Below are 21,140 nucleotides of genomic sequence, written 5' to 3' on the forward strand. Positions count from 1 at the left end.
TCATAGCAGGAGCTATGCTACCAGCAGAATGCAGCATCAGCACTGATTAAGCCAGTTGTGACTTGCAGACACACATACAGAACAGCAGGGCTAATCTTGCACTAATTAGGGAAGCAAAGCTTCCACCTCCTACGTGCTTTTTAAGGAAGGAAAACAAAGAAACTGGAAGTCAGTTGTTTAGGGAGGTTGATTTTTTAATATTTATTTACTTTTAACGAAGTGTTGCTGAGAATCATTGGATGAACAATGACAGTGTTTTCTAGCTACAATTTAAGGCCAAGAAAATACAAACAACAGCATAAATAATATCAAGCAACCAAATCTACTCAAGGCAACGGCTAAAACTGACACTAAAACTCCCCATCTGTAATTCTGTAAGTACAGGGGCAGTTGGGTTTCAGTCCACTCAAGTGAGACAGCTCAGATTTTCCTGCAGATTAGAAGCTCCTCTTTTGTCATAGAAATCCACAACAGTCATAAAAGAAACTCAGCTCCTGCCATAATCTTACAGAGAAATGAATGCTCAGTGGCACAAAGAGCAGGACACTCCCAAAGGTTACCCACAGCAGGTGTATCTACATCAGGAGACACTATAGCGTAATGAGAAAGACTAGGGTTCTTACTTCAGCTTTTCCTCTGATTTCTCTGCCTCTTTAGACTAGTCTCAAAATTTTGGTCCTTATGCTAACAGCAGTTTTGTAGCTGGCTACAGACAGAATTTCTTGGGAAGCAGTAAATGGAACTCTGATAGCAAATCTTCTCCATCTCTTCATGGCGTGACAGGGAGAACCAGATGAGTTAGTGACGTAGATTCAATCTTCACCCTACAGATGTTAAAGGGGACAACACAAAGGAAAAAGCAACTGAGTCACAGGCATTCTCACAGATCTAGGCAGGTTCCAGCTGTCAGGAAAGAGAAAAGCTTTTTGAAATGTATCTGAACCCCAAACACCTCTGATGTAAGTTATGAGCCTTCTGAAAAGCACTTCCCAGAGCACAGATTCCTTGGCAAACACTCATTATTAGACTATGAAAGCAGGCTGATGGGTTTTTTGCATGTCATTACAAAATGGACAGTGGAGTGACTTCATTGCTTAGGGTTTTCTGTACAAAGCATACAAACAGATCATAAAAACCAAGACTCCTTGCATGTTTTCCTCAGGAGGTTTTCACTGTCCTGTAAAACTTTGTGGTTCCTTCTCCTAAAGGGTCAGCAAAGCTGACTGTGCACTGCTTAACTCCAGCGGCACCATCCAGGTTCAGCCCTACCTCACCTCCATTACCATCAGATGGTTTGGGTTGGAAGGGACCTCCTAAGGTCATCTAGTCCAACATCACTGCCATCACCACTAGAACAGGTTGCTCAAAGACTTGGCAAGCCTCACCTTGAAGATCTCCAAGGATGGGACCTCAACTACCTCTCTAGGCAACCTGTTGAGTGTTCCAGCATCCTCTGCTAAAGAACTTGTTCCTCACATCCAATCTAAATCCCTTCTTCTCTCATTTCAAACCACTGCTCTCATCCTGTCATTGCAAGCCTTTGCAAACAGTCCCTCTGCAGCCTTCTTGAAGCCCACTTCATGTCATTATTAGGTATCCCTGAAGCCTTCTCTTCTCCAGGCTGAACAATCCCAACTCCCTCAGCCTGTCACTGCAGTAGTGGTTCTCCAGCCCCTTGATCATTTTCATGGCCTTACTCTGGACCCTGCTCCATCAGGTCCAAGTCCTTCCTGTTTTATACCTTTCTGTAACAGAGTTCAAGTGCTGTAAACACCAAATATTACAGACTTTCTTGAGGACTGTGGATAGTTTCCAAGAGATACCCACCTCAGCAAGTAATTCTAGATGACCATTAGACTTCCATGGCAAGTGGGAAAATGAAGCATTTCCAGGATTATTTCCTTTCCAATATTTGTGAGAGTGAACTAGCTGCACATACTCACTGCAGGATAAATGGGTGGAAGGCTGCACCTCTCTGGAGAAAAGGAACCTGAGGGAAGACCTTAGCATTCTCTACAGCTACCTAAAGGGAGGTTATAGCAAGGCGGATGTTTGTCTCTTTGCCCTAGCAAAAAGTGACAGGACAAGAGAAAATGGCCTCAAGTTGTGTCAGGACAGGTTTAGGTTGGCTATGAGAAGAAGCATCTTCACTGAAAGGATTCACAAAAACTGGAACTGGCTGCCTAGGGAGGTGGTCACTGGAACAGTCTCTAGTTGGAGGCCTGTAGCTAGCGGGGTCCCTCAGGGGTCAGTCTTGGAACCAGTACTATTCAATATATTCATCAATGACCTGGATGAGGGAACAGAGAGCACTGCCAGCAAGTTTGCTGAGACACAAAACTGGGTGCAGTGGCTGACAGACCAGAGGGCTGGTGCTGCCATTCAGCGAGACTCAGACAGGCTGGAGAAACTGAATGAAGTTCAACAAGGGCAAGTGTAGAGTCTTGCACCTGGGAAAGAACAACCCCATGTGTCAGTATAGGTTGGGCATTGACCTGTTAGAGAGCAGGGAAGGGGAGAGGGACCTGGGGTTTCTGGCTGATGGAAGATTGACCATGAGCCAACAATGTGCTCTGGTGGCCAAGGTGAATACAATCCTGGGGTGCATTAGAATGGCTGTGCTTGGTAAGTGGAAAGAGGTTCTCCTCCTCCTCTACTCTGCCCTGGTGAGGTCTCATCTGGAATATAGTGTCCAGTTCTGGGCTCCTCAGTTCAAGAAGAACCTCAGGGAACTGTTTGAAAGAGTCCAGAATGGAGACATAAAAATGATTAAGGGAATGGAACATCATCATTACAAAGAGAGGCTGCGGAAACTGTGGCTTTTTAGCTGGGAGAGGAGGAGACTGAGATGTGACCTCATTCATGTTTATAAATATGAAAAAGGCAAGTGTCAAGAGGATGGAGCCAGGCTCTCTTGGTGATGTCCAATGACAGGACAAGGGGCAACAGGAGGAAGTTGAGGCACAGGAAATTCTATGTAAACATGAGAAAGTTTTTTCACTGTGAGGGTGATGGAACACTGGAACAGGCTGCCCAAGGGAGTTGTGGATTCTCCCTCTCTGGAGATAAAGACCTTAATGAATGCATTCCAGTGTGATCTGGTGTAGGTCATCCTGCTCTGACAGGGGTGTTGGACTAGATGATCTGTCAAAGTCCCTTCCAGCCCCTAACCTTCTGTGATGCTGTGGTTGAATCCCCATCCCTGGAGGTGTCTAAAAGAGGCAGAGATGTGGTGCTAAGAGTATAACCCCAGCTCACTCAGCCTATCCTCATGGCAGAGGTGTTGCAGTTCTTGGCCTCCTCCAGACTCTCTCCACCAGGTGTGTCCTCCTTATGCTGGGGACACCAGACCTGGATGCAAGACTGGAGGTGAGGTCTCAGCAGAGAAGAGTAAAGGGGCAGAATCCCCTTTCCTGCTCTGCTGCTTACCCTCCTCCGGATGCAGTCCATCACAGGGCTGCCTTCTGGGCTGCTTGAGGACACTGCTGGCTGGAGAGATCAAAACTGAGTGGAGCTGTTCTGGTCACGCAAACCATAACCCCCCTGCATGTTTTCTGTGTCCTTGATTAAATAAGACACTGAAGCACACAGATAGCATTTGAAATACCATGAACCACAATAGATACTTTACATTTGAAACTAGAATGTGCTATTCTAATAAAAAATAATGCACTACACTTCTGGCATGATCACCTTACAAAATCCAATTTGTTCATATAATTCTGGACATCTAGCCAAGGGGTAGGTTTTTTCCCCTTCAGTGTCTGTGAATCCAGAAAAAATGACAGGCAAGCACTCAGCAGACAAAAAATCCCAACACTTACAGGCTGGCTTTGTGGCTGTCTTTCAGAACAAACTGCAGCTCAGAGCTTAACATACCAGGTCTGTGAGGACATGATTGTCACACCCTTCCCAACTCTGCCTCGACGTTACTTCATCTTTCATAACAGTTTTCCATGTCCATGCAGTTTGAGGGTAGGGGCCTCTACAGACAGATTGGATCAGTGGGCTAAGGTCAGTGGGATGAACTTCAACAAGGCCAAGTGCTGCATCCTGCACTTGGGCCACAATAACCCCAGGCAATGCTACAGGCTTGAGGCAGAGTGGCTGGAAAGGTGTCTGGCAGAAAGAGACCTATGGTGCTGATCAACGAATGGCTGAACATGAGACAGCAGTGACACAGAAAGCCAACGGCATCCTGGCTTGGATCAGCAATGATGTGACCAGCAGAAGTAGAGCAGGGATTGTCACTGTACATGGCACTAGTGAGACTATCCCTTGAGTGCTGGATGCAGTTTTGGGCACTTTCGTACAAGAAAGACATCAAGGGGTTGGAATAGGTGCAAAGAGGAGCAGCTAAGGTGGGGAAGAGCCTGGAGGAGGAGTCTGACAAAGAGGGGTTTGAGGGAATTGGGACTGTTTAGTGTGAGGAAGTGGAGGCTGAGGGGAGACCTCATGGCCCTCTACAGCTGCCTGAAAGGACAGAGGGAGGCTGGTGCTAGTCTCTTCCCACTGGGAATCAGTGACAGAACAAGAAGGAATAGCCTCAAGCTGCACCAGGGGAGATTTAGGCTGGACATTAGGACAAAATTTTTTACTCCAAGAATGGCCAAGCACTGCAATAGCCTGCCCAGGAAGATGAAGTCACCATCCCTGGATGTGTTTAAAGGTTGTTTAGATGTGGTACTTAGCACCATAGTTTATTGGTGACCTTGGCAGAGTAGGGTTCATGGCTGGACCTGATGACCTCAAGGGTCTTTGCCAACCTGAATGATTCTCTGATTCCACTTCTAGCATTTGCTAAATAAGTATGTGTGTGGAGGGTCTAAAGAATAAACTTCAAATCATGCCCCAAGGACTAATATGAGTGCTCAGAATGGCATTCTGAAAACAGCTGTGTTGGACACTGGAATACAGCACTTCATTATTCTCACTGCTTCCCATTAATCCTGAGCTGAGAGAACGCTCAACAGGCCCAATTAGTCCAACAAAAAGAAGGCGACATTCAGTCTAGTGAAGCCATTCATTATAATATTTATTCTATGAAACAAAAAAGAAAACATAAGAGTAAAAAAAAAAAAGTTCCATGCATTTCACAACACACAAAGGCAGACACTGTCACAGAGTGAGCAAGCTAAACCTCTGCTGAAAATCTGGAGAGCTCCATTCTCCACATTGATCAGATCAAGGCAGAAAAGCTCATACAGGAGAAAAAGCAGTCTAAAGGAAAGCGGGGAGTTACCTGTCAATAGCTAGGATGAGGAAATCAGCTCACAAGACTTTTGCCATCAGTTTGCATCAGAAAACCAAATCAGTGCAGCTTATTTTTCCTTGCTACCAGTTCTTGGCATTCTTTTTGGCCGAGAAACCATAGCACAGCAGGATTCAGGTGAAGCTGCAGCCTAGAAAGGGCCCAAAGTGTAGGTAGATACAGAAATATAGCAGGGCACAAGGGGTAGGAGACAGAGGTTGTTCCACTGCTTGAAGCAATGTGGAAAGACAGGCTTTGACTCCCTTACTGAGAGTATGGGGGGGTGAGAAATGCATCCTGTGAAAGAAGTATGGGCAAAGTCCTGAGTAGATCTAGTACTTCTTTTTGAGGGTCCCAATAATATCAAACCCATACTGCATTAGAAAAAGATTCTGAGAGCAACATCTTTATTCAGGTTACCATTACATGCTTACTGAAAGCTTTTGATCAGGCTCCTTCTCCTTCATCCACAGTTCTTCATTCAGCCTTAGCAAAGCCATTACTAGATCCTCCTCTTGCTTTTACATTTCACAGCACCTCTCAGACTCCCACAAAGGTTACAAACCAAACTACTAGGCACAATGCCAGTCTCATTCTGGGCTCTGACACAAAAGTAGCCCACATCTCTTCTCAAGAATGCCCAGAAATTGCCCTACCTGTATATGGGGAGGGTGATGTAGAGAAAGGAAGAACAAGACTCCCCTTACACAAATGCCTATTACTTCAAAAGCCCCACTCCATGCAGGCTTAGGAACACCACAGTCAAAGAGATTCACGTGGGCAGGAACAAAGTGAAGGCAGCAGAAGGGGAATCCTTCACCCTGCATCTCGGGGTGCATCCACTTCTCCCATCACAGCATGCTTCTGCTAGCTACCAAGTTAGCACTGCTGCAGCACCAAAGGTTCTGCACTGGCCTCCTGTGAAGGATGCACCACGGGGGAAGGTTGTTACACTGACAAACGTGGGGTTCATGTGGTTTCTGAAGAAACACAAAAGCTACCCATTCCTCTTCTTACAAACCTTGAAGTGTCATTTAGCATGAAATACTATAGAATTAGACAACGTTAGACAGAGAACTGCCTGTGCTACACTGAACTCTGTTCCCTTGCACAGACTTCACATCACACAACCTTTTCCTCTTTCAGTCCCCACATTCAGTCATTTCATTCCCTGGGCAAGCACAAGTGAGGCAGAAAGAAAACTGCACAGCAATCTCTGAGTCCATTCCCTTTTGAATGCTTGCAGCTAGAAAAATGTTTTCTTGATGGAGTTTTTAAAATCCAGGTCTGTGTTCTGTGCTCCATTTACCAGAACATGGTAAAAGATGAAGCTCTGGCATCTTCGCAGGCCTCCGCAGGCCTTGGGGAAACACAAAGGCTGAGTCTTCCTTTAAACTAACTGCCCAGCTTCCTAGCTAGTGTAATTTCTGAGCTCTGCATGTAAACACTACACAGAGTCTTTGTACCACCCACTGAGCTCTTTGCTTCAATCAACCATTTGTGCCCAAAAGCACATCCTTATGCTGCTTGCTACAGCACAGCCATCCTCCTACACCACAATAGATGTAACAAAATATGAATTAATCACAGGCTGGATACTTACAGGGATTGCTGCTGTTTGCTTCTGTCTTTCCAGTCTTCACAAGTTTGGTTGAGTTCTGCTGTGTTTTGCTTTGCTCCTCTCCAGTCAGCAGGGCTTTTATTTCAGAGGGGATTTTCCCTTGGTCCATCGCCATGCACCACTGCTTGTACTGCAATATGCAAAGACATCAAGCATCAGCCAACTGCCAGGAGCACACCAGCAGACAAAACACAGCTGTAATCTTTGCCTTCACCTAGACTTATTTAAGGTTTGAGTTTTACTGGGTGAAGCTTCTTACAGAGCTGCAAGAGCACTAATGAGCCAAGCACATGCCTGTAGTGGCATACCTGTCCTTAGCAAATCCTGTTTCAGTCACTTAAGTGCTGCTCAGCAGCAGCAGACACAATGCTGTAATTATTAAACAGGATGGAACACTTTGTGCAGTGCTTGCTGCTGGCATGCCAGAACTCCGTTCCAGTTCATGGCCTGTTAAAACCAAACATTTCACACGACTGCCTGTTAAGAGGTCTCTCTGATTATGCAAGGCATGGTTACAGCACATGTGTCTTACTCCTAGTTCCCTCATTCTTCACTGGCAAACCCTAAAGCACACTGGAAAACCTGCCTGACTTCCCACTCTATCCCAACCCTTCTTCTCAACAAAGCATTCTAGCTTGCTTCAAACTAGCATGCCTACTCACCTGTGGCCATCAGCCCTGCCTATTCCAACAAACTTAATGCAAGGTCAAGGAAATATCCTGAGCTCCAGTGAATTTTTAATGCATCTCAGTATCCCTGAGGAGCTGAGCCTGCACTTCCCCATGAAACATTCTCTTCAGTTAATGTAACTTACTTGGCCAAGACACCCATCCTACATGTGCTGGAACACACCTACATGTGCTGTGCAACTATCTACACAGACTATGCTGCAGGAATTACCCTCTCTAGCAGAAACAAAGCTCTGTGTGAAGCAGTGACACACTGTGAATAATTTTCCTCCTTGATATTCAGAGAATCATAGAATTAACCATGTTGGAAAAGACCTTCAAGATCAAGTCCCATCTACTTTAACACATCGCTTTCCATCCTCTATCTCCTTCTACCTCTGTCAGAGGTTTTCCAACACAAACTTTCCCAAGTTTCCCATTGCTCAATGCAATGATGCTTTCCTTGCTTCCAGTTCAAAAATCAGCAGATAACTGGCACCATGAGGTTCATGATCAACACAGGCAATGTAGGCAAATAGCTGAGGTCATCTGTTACTGATGTTTTGATACCTTATGGCTAGCAAAATCCCACTCTCATTCACAGTCATTTCAAGAACAAATGCCCACAAAGAGAGATCCCAAATAATCACAGAATCATGGAGTGGCTTGGGTTGGAAGGGACTTTAAAGATCATCTAGTTCCAACCCCCGTGCCATGGGCGGGGACACCTCTCACTACATCAGGTTGCTCAAGGGCCCACTCAACCTGGCTATGAACACCTCCAGGGAGGAGGCATCCACAACTTCCCTGGGCAACCTGTTCCAGTGTCTCGCCACCTTCACTGCAAAGAACTTCTTCCTAATCTCCAGTCTCAAACTCCCCTCTTCCACCTCTAAGTCACTGCCTCTCACCTTATCGCTACAAGCCCTTGTCAGAAGTCCCTTCTCAGCTCTCCTGTAGCCCCTTCAGGTACTGGAAGGGATAGGATCAGTGCTGGTTGCTTACCATTTCAAGCTCTTCTCTGAGAGCACAGATGGCTCGCTCTCTGCTTGAAACCAGCTCTTCCAGGTACTGGTACCTCAGCTTCTTTCTGGCTCTGCACTCTCTCGCACTCTGACGACTTCTTTCAAGTTTTGCCTTCAAGTCTATTTTGGCTGGTTTGCGACCTCGCTTGCCTGGTTTCTTTACCTTACCTCCAACCACCTGAAAGAGAAGAGTGCAGTTAAGACCCTGCTCTGCACAGGTAATGCTGTAACCATGCCACTGTGCCTGATGAGTGTCTCCAGTAGAAAATCTTGCACACACTTTCACTGCTTCTGGAGCAAGAGGAAATAAGGGAGCTGCAGTCTGAAGTTTTCAGCAATTACATAAACACAAAAAGGGAGAGACAGAACTTCACAGTGAGGCCAGTGCTTAAGCAGTCCTATTGGAAATGCTATCAACCTGATTAATTCTGTGATTTGAAGGAGTTTCACAGAATGGCTGAGGTTGGCAGAGGCCTCTGGAGGTCATCTGGTCCAATGCCTCTGCTCAAGCAGCGCCACCTAGAAGTAGATGCCCAGGACCATGCCCAGGTGGCTTGTGAATATCTCCAAGGAGGGAGATTCCAGAAGCCTTCTGATCAACTTCTGCCAGTGCTCAGTCACCCTCACAATCAAAAGCAGTTCCCAGTGTTCAAAGGGAGCCTCCTGTATTTTGGTTTGTATCCATCAACTCTGGTCCTGGCACTGGGTGCCACTAAAGAGAGCCTGTCCTAGTCTTCCATACCCCACGACTTCCAGCATGTGTACACACTGATGAGATCTCCTGAGCTTTCTCTTCCTTCCCCTGGCCTTCTCAGCCTTTCTTCATACGAGAGATGCTCCGGTTCCTTCACCATCTTAGTGGCCTTTTGTTGGGCCCTCTCCAGCAGCCCCATTCCTCTCTTGTACTGGGTGGGGCAGAGGCAGACACACTATTTCAGATAACCAGGAGGACATCTGGCACGTGAGAAGTCAGATATAGTCAACTTGCAGTGAAACTGTTTTAATATTACCAACAACCCCTAAACCTTGCCAGCTCTAGAAATGTTATATTATGAAGTGGAACAATTTAATATGGAAGAAAACAAATAATCAAATTACTTATCCCAAGAGAATCCAAAACTTAGTTTTGCTCCAATGATGTCACCACCGTTCCAGCCTACTCTAAAGATGAAACTTGTCAGAATTACTCACCAGCCACCTGAGCTTCCTCAATTTCTTTCAAAAGGGATTTTCTGAGGGTTTTTACTCAGCAGGGAACTCAGTTACCCTGAGTCCTACTCCTGCTGCCTCCACTCTAGTTGTACATAACCACTCTAGCTATGCTTGCCTTCAATACTTTATCACACAGCCACATTTCCCTTACAGAAACATAACCTCCTAGTTATGGAGTGCAGATTTTGCAATAATTTTCCCCTCTTTGTGTTTTGAGTTTTTTGTTTTGGCCTTTTCTTTTTTTGGTTCATTGTGTTCTTTTGGGTTTTGTTTGTTTGCTTGTTGGGTTTTTGGGTTGAAAAGAGTTTTTGGGGTATGTGTTTTGTTTTTAAACAGGCCTAAAAGCTTCTTTTGCTACAGATAAAACAAATGAACAAAAGGACTAATTTCCTCAGTGTTTACTCTATGCTTTCCCACCCAAACATTTTACTCTTACCACCAGAGCACAGGAGAAGAAAGTCTTAAACGTGGCCTGAAACAGTACCCTGGCCATCAGGTAGCATCATCTGGAAGCATTACCTCAGCCACACACCCCTCTGAAATCAGTTTTTCTCCCCTTTATTTGCATTGTGATCATACTGCTTGAATGAAGGGGGTGTGGAGAAACACCTAACACATACACTCCTACACAGAAGAATTTAACTCCTGGCTTAGTGCTTCACCATACTGCATACAGAAGTAATTTTTTTCTCAATAGGTGGGGCCTGAAACAGAGTTGATGATGAAAAAAAAGCATTTTTTTTTATAGCATGGTGTGATGCTATAAAATAAGCCAGCTTTGGCATTCAAAGAAGTCACTTTTTCTACAAGCTTAGCTGTCTGCAATAAAAACAATGACAGAGTGACTTGATGTGCTAGAACAAAGGGAGAAAAAAAATCATCAAGATTATACAATTGAGGCCATTCTTTCTTTGGCAAGTGAGTCAACGATCACATGCCAACAGAATTCTACCCTCTCTATACTGCCTCAACTAATTTATTCAGTAATAACTGCCCACCATAAGCAAATAGAGAAACAAAGTACCTAAAGGAGGTCTAGAGATAATGAAAGAAGCACAATGCATTCAGAATGGCCAAGAATTGGGCCAAGAATGGCTCAATCAAACCAGAACCTTTCCATCCGAACTGCTCAATTCAGTTAAGTTACTGAATAATCCATTCGACTCCCACAAAGTGGAGTTCACCTTAAGATCTTTAGTTCAGATACTTCAACCAGCAAAGATGACCTCTGGAGGCCTCTTCCAATCCAGACCATTCTGATTCACTCCGCAGCCAGCCTGGAGAAGTGCCTGAGATTGGCCCCACCCAGCTACAGGACCTCATGCAGTTGACACTGGCACACTTCTCAAGCCCATCGAGACCCTTCTGAATGGATCCCTGCCCTCAGGTGAGTCCAGCATGCCACACAGCTTGGTGTCATCTGCAAACCTGCTGAAGGTGCACTTGATTGCACTGTCCATGCTACTGACAAAGATGTTAAACAGCCCTGAACCCAGTACAGATCCCCAAGGATCTCTACTTGACACTGGAAGAAGTTTCAAGGAAAGCAAGGTGTATGCCCCCTTTCAGGCATGCCAAGTACAGCTCTGTCCTCTGATGGAACCACACTCAGGTTTAATTTTGGTGTGACTCCTACTCCTAGCCCAGCAGGAGGTCAATGTACAAAGTAGGTACTCTCTGTTTGCTTGCTATTCTTACTTGCACTTCAAACATTTCTGGGCATTGCATTATACACAATGGCCACAGTATTTCCATTCTCAAAGACTTTCAGCACCTGAGACTTTTGTGTGCCAATAAAAAGTAGTTTAAATCTTTGAATTAATGATCTAGGTAAGGTCTGGTAGAGACACACACTCCAGCCCTCTTTAAAAAAAAAACACAACACCTTTACATTCTCACTTCTGACTCTCAAGAAGCATGAGCTAGCACTCAAGGTGTGAGTCCCAGTATTCTGAATGAACAACAAAATAATCTGAGTCTTAGTTCTGCACAAGAGGATGTCTCAGCCGTGCCCTTTCACCAGAACATGAGGCAGGTGAGTAGTTGCTACCATGCTGTTTCTCATAACCAGTGAATTAAAGCTGCTGGCAAATATCACCTGACCTTTTGTACAGCCAGCATCCTGGGCAGGAAATGGCAACAAGAAGTGATTGCAAGGCAGCACAGCTTCACATAGGTTAAAACCATCCAACACTACGATTGTAGAATGGGTTGGAAGTGACCTCCAAAGCTCATCTAGTCCAACCCCCATGCAGTCAGCAGGAACATGCTCCACTACAACATGTTGCTCGCAGCCTTGTCCAGCCTCACATTGAAGATCTCCAGGGATGAGGCCTCAACTACCTACCTGGACGACCTGCTGCAGTGTTCCACCACCCTCCTGTTAAAGAACTTGTTCCTTGCATCCAATCTAAATCTACTCTTCTGTCATTTCAAACCATTGCCCCTTGTCCTGTCACTGCAGGCCTTTGCAAACAGTCCCTCTGCAGCCTTCTTGGCTTCCCCTTCAGGTAGTCAGGCTGCTCTTAGGTCTGCCTGGAGCCTCCTCTTCTCCAGTCCAAACAACCCCAGTTCCTTCAGCTTGCCCTCATAGCGATCTGCCCCATCCCCCTGTCAAGTTTTGTGGCCCTCCTCTGGACCCACTCCATCAGGTCCATGTCCCTCCTGTGTTGAGGGCTCTAGACGCAGCACTGCGGGCAAAGTCTCACCAGAGCATTAAAGTGGCAGAATTCCCTCTCTCCACCTCTGGCCACACTGCTTTTGATGTGGCTCAAGATGCCACTGGCTCTGAGGTGTAAGTGCACACTGTAGGCTCACATTCACCAGGACAATCTCACAAAATATTTTTTCTAAGTATCTGTTATTTTTAAGCATCTTGCATGTTTAGATACAGCTGATGCCTTTTTAAAGTACAGGTCACCCCAACACAGAAAACATGCAAAGGGAAGGGAGAGAAGATCTTTATGCTAGGAGATTATTGAGTGAGCTTGTACAAACTTGAGTTTAAAGGCAGATTTTTATGAATGGCACTGAAGATGTAGACACAACTCAGCTAAAGGCACTTTGCAGTCCATAAGGTAGTCGGACACTGGACGTGAGTCTTTACACATTCAAATGCATCCTGGATCCAGCACTTTCAATCTACTGCTTTCCCTTTAGTCACTCTTAAGGAGCTTTCTACAGTTGGGTGGATTCATTGCTTTCTCTGCCCCAGTGTCTTTTCTACTGCAGCAACCCTGCACACAAGCTCTCTTATGGCAGGAAAAAGGCTTGTATCTCTTGCATCACAGCCTGCCAATGCTCTAACCACCAGGACTATTAAAAAACCAAAAAACTTCCTTCTCTTTTAACTCTGACTTTAAAGCAGTGCAGTGAGACTAATATTCTGCCTTCACACCACTTTGAAAGACTTGTGCCATTTCCATGGCTTCTGAACTGCAGGTCATTATATAGTTAGGTGCCACCCCACATGGACTACCCTAGCTGATCCTGCCTTGGCAAGGGGGGTTGGACTCTATGATCTCTGGAAGTTCCTTCCAACCTCTAATATTCTGTGATTCTGCAGTAAGTGATTTAACCACACCCTGCACCCTTAGCAGTTTTTCCTCACCAGTATTTAGATGCTTCTGCCATAATTCTAAACAATTCAGATGGAGGAGGAAAAAAAAAAGCCTGATAAAACCTTTGCCATCATCTGACATCTCCCCATTTGCCTATTGATTTGCTATGCTGATGTGACAGAAAGGAGACAAAACAGAAGTGCTGGCTGATGTTGAACGTGGCAGCAGAAAGGAGACAAAACAGAAGTGCTAGTTGATGCTGAACGTGGCAGCAGACCAAGAAAAAACAAGCAAGCAAACTTTTTTAATTCCCTTTGTATTTCTCCAGAATTTATAAAGGGATATGATCTTTTAGCATGCAGCAGGAGGGGTTAGGGTTTGTTCCCAGGGAGACATATGCAGTCAAGACCCAAAAATTGGTCACAGCAGTACTACTAATGACATAGATTTGTCCAAAATCTGACCAAACTCCTACTTCAGCTCACTTAGACTTCAGAAGACAGACAAACAGAATCCCCTTCTTAATACAGTACTTCGACCATACAATCATTCTTGCCTGGCATCAATGTTCAGGTGTAGGATTCTTATCCTAGTACAATTCCCCTGCCTCTCAATGTATATCACAGAATGGCACAAGTTGGAAGTGACCTCTAGTGATCATCCAGTCCAATCCTGCTGCCAGAGCAGAATCACCCAGGGTAGGTGTGGTAGTGTGAGGGGTCCTAGATCCCCCTTAAAACCATAGACACAGAAGCCCATCCCAGGATATTGCAATATTGTTATTCTATTCCCTTTCTGGTATCACAGCTTAAATGATAGTGCTTGACTGCACTTCTCCCCTTCCTTGCTTCCACTTCTTCTCTCTCAGAGCAGCACACATTCCTCTTATCTTATGGTTCATGAAGAAGCTGGCAAGCAGGGAGTTGAGCCACCAAGGCCTTGTAGGCCCAGTTTTGGAAGGGGTGGGGGGCAGTTCCAGCCTACCTTACAGGCTGACTGAGGGTGGGAGGGGTGGAGGATTCCAGAAGCCCAGTTTGGACCTAGTGGATTTTGTACTTATTCTACCCGATTGCCTTATATATATATATATATATATATATATATATATATATATATGTATGCTCTTATAAACAGAATCTCTCTCTAAACTTCCAATCAGTGTACAGTGTCCTCATTCTTACTCCTGGAGAAGGGTAAGAGTCGATTTTGCTCTCCAGAACTGGGTGAGCTCATGGTCCAAACTGGGACAGCAGGTCATCCGGGAACCCATCCAGGTGGGTTTGGAATGTCTCCAGAGAAGGAGACTCCATAATCTCTCTGGGCAGCCTGCTCCAGAGTTCTGCCAACCTTGTCATAAAGAAGTGTCTCCTCATGTTGAGGAGGAACCTTCTGTGTTCCAGCTTGTACCTGGTGCTCCTTGGCCTGTCACTAGGAACCAGCACAAAGAGCCTGGCACCTTCATCTTGGCACGCAGGATCACAGGATATTAGGGGTTGGAAGGGACACAAGGAGATCATCGAGTCCAACCCCCTGCCAGAGCAGGAGCACACAATCTAGCACAGATCACAGAGGAACACATCCAGACAGGCCTTGAAAGTCTCCAGGGAAGGAGATTCCACAATCTCTCTGGGGAGCCTGTTCCACTGCTCTGTGTCCCTTAAAGAAGTTCCCCCTTGTGTTGAGGTGGAATCTCTTGTGCTGCAACACGTAGCAAGTGAGCAGAGGCTGTCCCCTCACTTCTGACCAGCCCTCAGATATTTATAAACATTTACTAGATCCCCTCTCAGTCTTGTCTACTCTAGACTAAAACGACCCAGGTCACTCAGCCTCTCCTCATAAGGCAGTGCCCTCCAGTCCCCTAATCATCCTCCTAGCCCTCCACTGGACCCTCTCCAGCAGGTCCCCGTCTCTCTTAAACTGGAGAGCCTAAAACTGAAAGCAGCATTAAAGAGGAGGTCTCACCAGGGCAGAGAAGAGGGGGAGGAGAACCTCCCTTGATCTGCTGGACACACCCTTCTTAATACACCCCAAGATCCCATTGGCTTTCTTGGCCACAAGGGCATATTGCTGTGCCATGGTTAACTTGTTATCCACCAGCACTCCCAGGTCCCTCTGCACAGGGCCCATAGGTATTGAGAGACATTGATCAGATCCCCTCTCAGCCTTCTCCTCTCCAGACCAAACAGCCTCAGGTGTCTCAGCCTTTCTTTATAGCAGAGATGTTTAAGTCCCTCAGTCATCCTCCTAGCCTCCACTGGACTCTCTCCAGCAGATCCCTGTCTCTCTTGAACTGGGGAGCCCCAAACTGGACACAGTATTGCAGATACGGTCTCAGCAGGGTAGAGTAGGAGAAGAACCTTCCCACTTTCCCAAGATTATATAGCGTCCTTCTGTGGAGACATTCCAAACCCACCTAGATGTGTTCCTAAGTGACCTGCCCTGGGTGATCCTGCTCTGGCAGTGCAGTTGGACTGGATGATCTTTGGAGATCCCTTCCAACCCCTAATCTTCTGCAATTGTGTGAAAACTGGAACATCAAAGTTTTCCAGACCTGACATTCAGACATTCTTAACTGCTTCCTTCCCACTTTAAGGAACATCACAGGATGCTACAAAGAGCAATTTTCCTCATGCTCTCTTAGACCACGTGAGGCTAAATCACAGTGCAGTAACAACTAGGAAAAATCATTACAGGTGAGGTCTGAATTCCTTATGTCATGTAACTGGAAGAAAACAGTGACCTTGGGTAGCTGCAGCTATGGAATGGTTACTCCACTACAAATGTTAACTTACTTGTCGCCATTTTTCCAGGGAAATTGATTTCACAGCCACACTTCAATTCCCAGACAATTCCTCCTCTCATCAGACAGGCCAGCCCTCACAGTTAGGAGCAGAATGTGACTCAGTGCATCTTGCAGAAGGTCTTAAGGACATGCTGGCTCAGGCTGTAGGACAGCACTGGCTACAAAACGAAGTATAAATAGTGCTTGCCTCATCCTAACATAACAACAAGCAATGGGAAGCACCCTCCCAGGAGAAATGGGATCTCCTGAATGGAGCCATCAAACACTCATGGCAACTTGCAGCCTCCTTAACTGCAGCCCTTCAAAACAATTACAGTGAAGTCCTTCAGAGCAGCAGGCACTTACTAACTAAAATCAGCTAAAGAGCTGCAGAAGATATGAGGATCCACAACCCAGTATCACCCAAGATTACTGCCTGGAGTAAAATCTGCTGAGCTATCACATTCTGGGCTGTATCAAAAGCAGTGCTGACAGCAGATGCAGAAAAGGGATTCTGCCACTATGCTCTGTTCAGACCTCAGCTGGAGTGCTACATCTAGCTCTAAAACCCTCTATGCAGGAATGCCATGAATCTGAGGGAGCAGATCCAGAAGAGGACCATCAAAATTATCAGGAGGTGGAGCACCTCTGCTACGAGGACAGGCTGAAGGAACTGGGGTCGTTCAGTCTGGAGACAAGGAGGCTCCAGGCAGACCTAAGAGCAGCCTGACAGTACATGAAGGGGCCTCCAAGAAGGCTGCAGAGGGACTGACTGCAAAGGCCTGCAGTAACAGGAAAAGGGGCAATGGTTTGAAATGACAGAAGAGTAGATTTAGATTGGAAGTGAGGAACAAGTTCTTTATCAAGAGGGTGGTGGAACACTGCAACAAGTTGCCCAGGTAGGTAGTTGAGGCCCCGTCCCTTAAGATCTTCAGTGTGAGGCTGGACAAGGCTGTGAGCAACCGACTGTAGTGGAGGATGTCTCTGCTGACTGCATGGGGGTTATACTAGATGAGCTTTGGAGGTCCCTTCCAACCCAAACTATTCTATATGATAATACCATAACCACTATTGAAGTAAGCTGAAATACCCAAACTCAAGGGAGTTTCAGTTGCAAAACAAGGCACTGAATGGACACAGGAGTTATTTTTTCAGTCCTCACATGTGCCACATAGGTCGTGCTTTAAGGGCACCCCAGCACAAGTAGGCAGAGGAGACACTCCTTGTGCATCTTCTGATGTTTTGCTCTGATTGTATGGAATATCTCTAGCTCCAGAGAGGGCAGTGTGCTGTTCTCGTAAGATACAGACGGAATAGAACCACCAGCACCCATCACAGGGCTGCAGCACAAACGCCTACCCCAGTACCTTAGCACTTGTACAGTTCCTATTTACCCAAGAGATTTAGGGTGTCCTAGGAACGTGATTCACCACACACGACCAAATCACTGATCTGGACCCAAACTCTGGCTCACAGCTAGATCCTCAGAGAAAACCCTCACGAAGCAGCATTCAAGCACTGTGCCTCACCACAGGCAGCACGGAGGGAGAAGGACGGGGACAACTCTTCCTCCCTGCCGGCAAGGGCCAGAGGCCTTCCAGGCGCTTCAGAGCAGTTTATATCAAAAGCCTTTATCGGGAGCACTGAGCTCATACTCAGTTGCCCCGTAACTGCTACGAGGCTTTAAGGGGGGGTGGGTTTGGGGTGCGTGTGTGTTACATCACATAACTGCTCACCCCTGGGAGCCTATACCCATCAGGTTCAGAGGTCGGAAGGTTACCCAAGCTCCCGGCACCAACTTACCACCTCACCGTCTGCCCTCGGCCACAAACCAGCCCCAGCTCCTAGGCGCGCCCCTCAGCTTCTTACCTTGCTGTCATCCATGTGTGCCGCCGGCCCCGCACCAGACCCGCCTCGGCCCCGCGCCGACGGCACCGAGCACTCAAAAGCAGCCGCTGCCGCGGCCCGCCGCCGCCGCCATCACTCGCCGCCCTGTTTGTTTACAGCCCCCCCCGCCCCGCCCTGCGCTGGAGCGGGCCGGCGGAGCGGCGCATGCTGGGAAGAGTAGTCTCGTACGGGCCCTCCGCCACTGGTCTGCCGTAGCTGTGAGGCGAGACAAACTACAACTCCCAGCAGGCCCCGCGGAGAGAGGCGGGCAGCGGCGCGATGATTGCCCCCCCCCTCTCGGGCGGGAGAACTACATTGCCCGCACGGCTGCCGGCGTCTACTGCCGCGTTGTGGAGGCCTTGCCTCGGCCCTGCCCTCCAGCAAAGGCGCCGCGGGGAGGCTTAGGGGGTCTGCGACGGGCGCCAGCCCTCACCTGTATCTTGGCCGTGAGGGAGACTGTCTGATCCGACTCTCATACAGGCTCTCTAGACTTCGAACGCTTGTTTTAACCCAAATCCTCCCTACCGCTGATGTAGCCACTGACAGTGCCTCCTTCACCGCCAAGCTAGTGGGCAGCAGTTCTGTCAGGCAGCAACCTCTTACTGTTCCAGAACCGATAAGGTGCCAGCTGAGCAGCTGTGTAATGACTTTAAAATTAAACAACACACCCCCACCCCCCGGCCCCGAAATTCAGTTCCCTGCTATTGCCTGCCATGCTTTGCCCTGCGAGCTCCTGCAGGCCATTGAGTCTCCTTGGCCTCCTGGACACTTCACGGTGTCCATGGACTGAGGTCCCAAGCCACCCTGCCTGCGAAGAAGCAGACTCTTTAGGAATTATTCTTTGAAAAATACCTGTTTTCCCCTCTTCACGTTGACCACAAAAGGTTAACACTGGAGGCTTTTGATGCAAAGCACGAATGCCCCTCCTGGGTCCCTTGCAATTCGGCCCCTGCTAGCTCAAAAGAGGCCTGTCCCCCAGCGAACAGCCCTGTCAGCGCTGCCCGCCTTTGATGCTGGCAGCCAAAGCTGAAGCCAGGCATGTTTCATGTTGCTGCATGTTCCTTCTTTGTTCATGCAACTCTATTCACAAGAGTTTCCCATGACTTAACCTCGCTTACATGCAATTGTTCGGGCTAAAGGCTTTGCCATGGGATTTTCCCCCTGAATCACAGACCTTCCTCTTGGAGGGATACGCTTTCTGGGTGGCAGAAACAAAGAACTTTTCTCAGCTTTCTGCTTTGGTGGTGGTGGTTGTTTTTCTTTTCTAGAATCTTGTGTGCTTCTCAGTTGTTAAAGGGCAGGCAGCTTGCACGCTGCTGCCTATCTGCCTATCCAAAGCCAATGTGGTCGGTTCTTGCAGCTCTGTGCCTGAAATTAAACACACAGACGAAAAGCTTAAAGCAAGGGCGACCAGTGTGATAAACAAGAAGCAGCAGCTAAGGAAGTGGAAGGAATAGCTCTCTATCAGCTCACCAAATTTGCCTCCTCCCCCCCTCTTTGCCTTCAAATTCTTGAAGAAGGTGGTGAAGTGCCTCATACCACCTTTGGCACTATCCTGAGGCCATAAAGCTGGCTTTAAAAGCCAGTTGGGGGTTTCCCTGGTGAAGGGAAATATTGAGTGGCAAAGAGCCAACATGGCTCACTTAAGCAACCCTCTGTTGCAACATGAGTGGAGGAAGGAGATTAGGCAGAGCCCTGATGCTGATTCAGAAAGGGCAGAATCCTTCTCACCAGTAAATTAAAGTTACAGCTGCATCTTTTCCTTCCACTACATTACTCCACACTACCCAATCTTCTTTGTGTCACTTAAGAAACAGAGCTCTCAGCTTCTGACCACAATAAGCACAAGTTCCCTGCCCAAACATTTAAGAGAATCATAGAATCAGCCAGGTTGGAAGAGACCTCCAAGATCATCCAGTCCAACCTAGCACCCAGCCCTATCCAATCAACTAGACCATGGCACTAAGTGCCTCAGCCAGGCTTTTCTTGAAGACCCCCAGGGACGGTGCCTCCACCACCTCCCTGGGAAGCCCATTCCAATGGGAAATCACTCTCTCTGTGAAGAACTTCTTCCTAACATCCAGCCTATACCTACCCTGGCACAACTTGAGACTGTGTCCCCTTGTTCTATTGCTGGTTGCCTGGGAGAAGAGGGTATTCTAGCACAGAACAACTCAAAATACACATTTCAGCCTGCTTTTCCACTCTGGCTGAATATAAACATGCAAAGCAAATCGCAGTCTGTCAGAAAGAAGAGTTGTGAATGGAATTGCATCTTATATATATATATATATATATATGTATGCAGATACATGGTGCACACCAGCTCACGATGTTTAAAACTGATTTTAGCAGCTAGAAGAAAGTACTGCACAGAGCAAACGCTAAACACTTGGAGTTTACTGCTCCAGGATGCTGTAAGGCAAAAGAAAAAGGAATGGACAAGATGTCCTGACAGGTTTATTGCTAAGCCATGGTGATGCATACCAAGGAAACACTACCCTGTATTGAACCCAAAATATTGGCAGTTCCCTGCTCAAGTGAATTCTCTTTATTAAAAGAAGAGTTGCACTTCTCAGATCCAGAGAGACTTTGAGGTATGTAAACAAACTTTGTTCAGTGATGAGGCAATGGTGTAAATATCATTGCATATGTCAGTGTGACTAAAAGGGAGATAAAAATCATAGGGTGATTTAGGACCATATGCTCATATTTAACATGATGTCAACACATCTCCAAGAGATGTTCATTCTCTTTAGAACTGTAAATGTTCTAATCTGGGCAAATGGAAATTTGTTCCTCTGAAAGCCCACCTGAAATAAGAATTTTTTTTACAACCTGTTGATATCAAGGTTCAGCATTCTGCTGAAATTGCTCTACCATCCTGTGATGGTTTGGGTGTTCCCTGCCCCCCCCCCCCCACTTTAGAAATCACCCAGACTAGACTCAGCCAGCTCTGGAAATATGAATGAAGCTTATATTTACAGCTAGCACAATATACAAGCAGATATTTACAGTATATACAGTTATAGACAGAAATAGACAAGGGAAAAAGTAATACAGAAACACAACATCCCTCCCAGAAACCTGAGTCCCCAGGAGGGGCTCTCAGCCACCCCTTCACCTTCCCCCTG

The 21,140-nt window shown here is 46.7% G+C and overlaps 1 protein-coding gene across 2 annotated transcripts; it reads right to left on the reverse strand.

Moving 5' to 3' along the window:
- Positions 1-173: 173 nt before the first annotated feature.
- On the reverse strand, positions 174-18,126 carry CREBL2 (cAMP responsive element binding protein like 2). Of its 2 annotated transcripts, none has more exons than XM_064142290.1 (4): positions 17,989-18,126; positions 8,546-8,743; positions 6,855-7,002; positions 174-824 (listed from the first exon to the last, which is right to left on the reverse strand). In XM_064142290.1, exons 1-4 carry the CDS (start codon positions 18,001-18,003, stop codon positions 820-822), a joined length of 366 nt encoding a protein of 121 aa, XP_063998360.1. In that variant the 5' UTR covers positions 18,004-18,126; the 3' UTR covers positions 174-819. The 2 variants fall into 2 exon arrangements, with proteins under 2 accessions (XP_063998360.1, XP_063998361.1); XM_064142291.1 differs by lacking the exon at positions 174-824 and adding an exon at positions 5,012-6,169.
- Between the last annotated feature and the right edge of the window lie 3,014 nt (positions 18,127-21,140).

Source organism: Pogoniulus pusillus, chromosome 4, assembly GCF_015220805.1.
Source record: "Pogoniulus pusillus isolate bPogPus1 chromosome 4, bPogPus1.pri, whole genome shotgun sequence".
Classification (NCBI taxonomy): domain Eukaryota; kingdom Metazoa; phylum Chordata; class Aves; order Piciformes; family Lybiidae; genus Pogoniulus; species Pogoniulus pusillus.

Coding starts and splice junctions, on each gene's coding strand:
- CREBL2 (XM_064142290.1), bottom strand. Junction 7,003..8,545: donor TCAGAGAAGAGCTTGAAATG/GTAAGCAACCAG, acceptor TGCATATTGCAG/TACAAGCAGTGGTGCATGGC.